The sequence below is a fragment of the Brassica napus genome, chromosome C5 (assembly GCF_020379485.1).
Source record: "Brassica napus cultivar Da-Ae chromosome C5, Da-Ae, whole genome shotgun sequence".
Classification (NCBI taxonomy): Eukaryota; Viridiplantae; Streptophyta; class Magnoliopsida; order Brassicales; family Brassicaceae; genus Brassica; species Brassica napus.
Window position 1 is genome coordinate 47,178,223 of NC_063448.1, and position 4,201 is coordinate 47,182,423.

The following is a 4,201-nucleotide window of genomic DNA, read 5'->3' on the forward strand; positions in this document are numbered from 1 at the left end:
ACTCAGGCAGCACAGTTTCTTCAAACACAAAGATAGATTTTAACATCCCAATGCTACTTTATTTGAGACTTGTGTTTTGGTCATCTGAACAAATATTATTTTCCATAGTAGAGAACAACATGTTGAAGTCAGAGCATCTACAGTATGCATCATCCTATAATTTATAAGTCTAAAAGCCAGAAAGACATGAGTTACTACACGGACAAAAGGCTCGGACACAAACACTATTATGATTGACCAAATTTAAGTACTACTATAACAGTCTGACAAGCTAATACTATTTTAGATTGTCTTCACTTCTGAATATAATGAGAAGCTAATACTACAAATACGAATCGGTGATTCATTGTTAGCCCTAATAGATTAGTACCATTCTCTTTAACTGCTACGTTACTGCATTGGTCAAATCTGGATATTCTCACTTTTTCACAATTCTTTGATAGAACAAGAAAGAAAGATGAATTATATCTTACAACATGAATGAAGAAATGGGAAGCTGTACATAAATAATACAACATATACTCTGTTTCTTGATACTCACGTTCTCGCTCGCTCTGACAACAAATTTTATGACTTCACTGACCAAAAAAAATTGAAAATTCAATCGTATCATAAACCAAACTCCACCACCACCACCACTCTTTTCTTCATCACCATTTATTGAATTTACTAGCATTACCAGCTGTAGTACGACTCTGCCGCCGTTTCTCCGCCGTATATCCTTCCACCGGCTAAACACGACGAGGGAAAACTCACGAGCTCTTTACAAGGCTCCGGCGAAACGTCCTCCGCGTAACCAGAGACGTTGGAGCATAACCAAGATTCTGAACTCGTTTGTAAATGAATATCCTTTAGACATATCGACGTGAACGGAGACTCTCCGATACCGGTGAAGTTCCCAGCCAATCCTATACCATCTCCGGTGAAATTCCTCAGGACGATACGCGTCACGACCGGGAGCGCGTCCCGGTCGTATTTATCATCCGCGTGCGCCCCGGTGTGTCCGTCGGCCACGATGGCTGTGTCTACACCGGAGAGAACAACGCCGGAGATTGTGATATTACGGATATACCCTCCTCTGCCTCTGGTGGTTCTGAACGCGACGCCTACGCGTGAGCTGTGTATGGTGAGACGCTCCACGGTGATGTCGGAGATTCCGCTTGACATCTCGCTCCCGAAGGAGATTCCGGCGCCGGTGGGAGATTTTAAGACGAGGTTACGGATGTGAACGGTGGTGGTTGGACGGCCGTAGTTTATGCCGTATTGGTCCCAACCACTTTTGAGAGAGACCGTGTCGTGTCCAACGTTGATCGTTGAGTCCTCGATACAAACATTGTCCGAAGAATCTGAAAGAAAAAAATAAAATAAAATAACTTAGCTAGTGAATTTTGTTATTATTTTTTAGCAAATAAAAAGAATATTATTATTATTATTATTTGAATATCATGATGTTCGAGGCCGAAACTAGTAAATCTTCCAGACCGAAGTGATTTTTACCTGGGACAACTCCAAGAACGTAGGGAGAATCAACGCTTGTTTCGATCAAAACTTTTTTGATATGAACGTGACTGCAATAAACAGGGTGAATGTTGACGGATGGTGCGTTTAAGAAGGTTAGGTTCGATATAAGGATGTTTTTGGATGAGACGAATTCGATGATATGAGGTCGGCTATAGTTCAAAGTTCCTGACTCTAGCCACTTCCACCAGGCCGCACCTTGACCATCAAATGTCCCGTTATCACCTGCCATATATAAAAAGTTAAAGTATCAATGTCGTCAAGTCAAATAATAGGTAATGATTGTGATTTACCAGTGATGACTACGTCTAGTAGATTGTCTCCGTTGATCAAACTTCTGTACCGTTTCCCCGGAAGTTCAATTCCACGACCATATGACGGTAGAGGACTGACAATGTCCCAATGCGATGGATCCTAACCACGTTAGGAACAAATAGAAACAATGTCACCACTATAACCAACAAAAGAAGCTAAAGCTAAACACTCTTCATACCGGTGAAGCAAGAATGGTAGCTCCTTTCTCTAAAAAGAGTGTGAGATGGCTAGTGAGATTGAAGCTTCCGGTGAGCCATTTCCCAGGTGGAACATAAAGCTGAGCACCGCCTTTATCCGCAAAGGACTTGAGGTAGAAAATAGCGTTTTGGAAAGCAATCGTGTTGAGGGACTTGCCGTCTCCAACCGCTCCAAACTCGAGGATGGAGACGCTGTGAGGTCTAGGGTCTAAATTGAAAGTCTTCTTGCATACGGCATTATTGCTTTCTACTTTGATCAATAATAGATTGGTGAATGCCAGTAGCCAGACCAATGCCACCTGCATTATACAACTTGAGATAATCAGCTTACAATTTTGATTAATATCGAAAAGTGATGAAAACTGTCAAATAAATGTTAGCAAAACATGGATGTGATTCATGTGATGCTGAATAACGAGAATTTTATGTGACGGGAGACAAATAAAAACGTTTTGTCTAGAGAAAATTCCGGGAAAGTAAGAAAAATAATCCTAAGAATGTAAAACATGAACTCTATTCCTTTCTTGGTGTCAACAACATAGGAAGTTCCGAGAAAAACTAAACTTCTCTGATCAGTATTTGATGGCGAAAATCAGATGTAATTCTCTTGGAAAATAGGATCATAAACTTGCAACTATATAAACAAACAGAAGCATCAATCAGAAAATCACTCATATGAAGATCCAAGCAGGTGAAAACAGAACAAGTTAGTAGAAAACAGAGGAAATAAATCGAAAAATCTAGACAGGCTTCCAGATTTCGCTCTGCTGAAAGAAGAAAAGCTCAGAAAGTATTTAAATTTCATTTGCTGGAGTTGGAGAAAAACAACCAAGATTCATAGAGACAAGTGATAGAATCATAGGATTGAAGTACAACCCGTAAGAGATTCGTCTGCAAAAATTCATACTTTTGGAATTGGAGATGATGGACAATTAAAACAAAAGCAAAAGAGTTTCAATTTAAAAAAAAAAAAAAGACAACAAGAAAAGGGAGAAACGTACTTACTGGCATCTTCATGAACTCAGAAACTTAAAGTTCCTGAGGAAAGGAGAAAAGTCTCGGCGAGGACAGAACCCAACAAAAAAATAGAGCAGAGAAGATGAGAGGAGAAGGAAGCAAGAGAGAGTCCGAAGCCAAGCACTTACATGTGTTTAACCGCACTGTTTGTTGGAATTGCTATCAAATCAATATTAGTAATAATAATAAATCATTTATTAGTGTTATTGATCCGAGTATTTAACATTAATATTTACATAAAAGGACCAGACAATATAATTCACCAAAATCATGGACTGATATTTCGGCCTTCTTCCCCTAAAGTAAAATTTAATTAATGTTATAACATACATGAATGACTGTTATATTTATAATTTTTAGGATCCAGAAATTCAAATTAAGATGTGGGAGTCAGGAAACAACAACAAAAGAAAAAAAGCAAACCAAGATACTGTATATAGCTTTGGAATTACAACTACAGTTGATCTAAATTCTAAAAGACACTTCTACTAGCGTGTTCAATCCATGCCCAAATAAGAAGAAGCTAATCCAATCGTTATTATATAATTATAATTTAAACTAATTTCTTATGTAAATTACATAAATTTTCTAGTGATGAGTATTTTTTTTTTTTGTCTTGAACGATTGGAGCAGCATATCTTGCCGACACTACTATTCTACATTTTGAATGGCTATTTTAAGTCTAAAACTAGTTGAAAAGTAAGAATTGCTAGTACAATTGTCTATAAACATTACTGGTTTTGTCTTGATTCTGCTCTACCTATACACATTATTAAATGCTAAGAAACTAAAATAACGAATACGTACTGTGATTTATTTAACGATTTTTTTTTGAAAAATACCAAGTAATTGATAAGAAAATAAGTAAATTTAGATGTTACTAACATTTTCATATACTTTTCCAAAATAGAGCAAATCTATATTGTAGTTGAATTTCACTCAAACCTTATTCCAATTTATAGTTTAAAAGAGAGTAATGATTATGATTAAATTTATTTTCTGATTTTAGAATAATTTTATTTCTCTCTATTATGGAAAAATATAGTAGAATTCAAAAAAATAATCCAAATTATATTTTGGAATTAGAAAAATAGAGTGATGCTGAAGGAGATGTTCTAAGTAGTTTTTTTTCTCAAAATATTATTAAAATATAT

General features: G+C 36.5%; 1 protein-coding gene across 1 annotated transcript; it reads right to left on the reverse strand.

The window, feature by feature from the left end:
• Window positions 1-422: 422 nt before the first annotated feature.
• LOC106401632 (probable polygalacturonase) lies at window positions 423-3,553 on the reverse strand. The gene is made up of 5 exons (XM_013842173.3): window positions 3,036-3,553; window positions 2,012-2,329; window positions 1,812-1,932; window positions 1,498-1,743; window positions 423-1,346 (listed from the first exon to the last, which is right to left on the reverse strand). The coding sequence occupies exons 1-5, from the start codon at window positions 3,045-3,047 to the stop codon at window positions 676-678; spliced, it is 1,368 nt and encodes a 455-aa protein (XP_013697627.2). The 5' UTR covers window positions 3,048-3,553; the 3' UTR covers window positions 423-675.
• Between the last annotated feature and the right edge of the window lie 648 nt (window positions 3,554-4,201).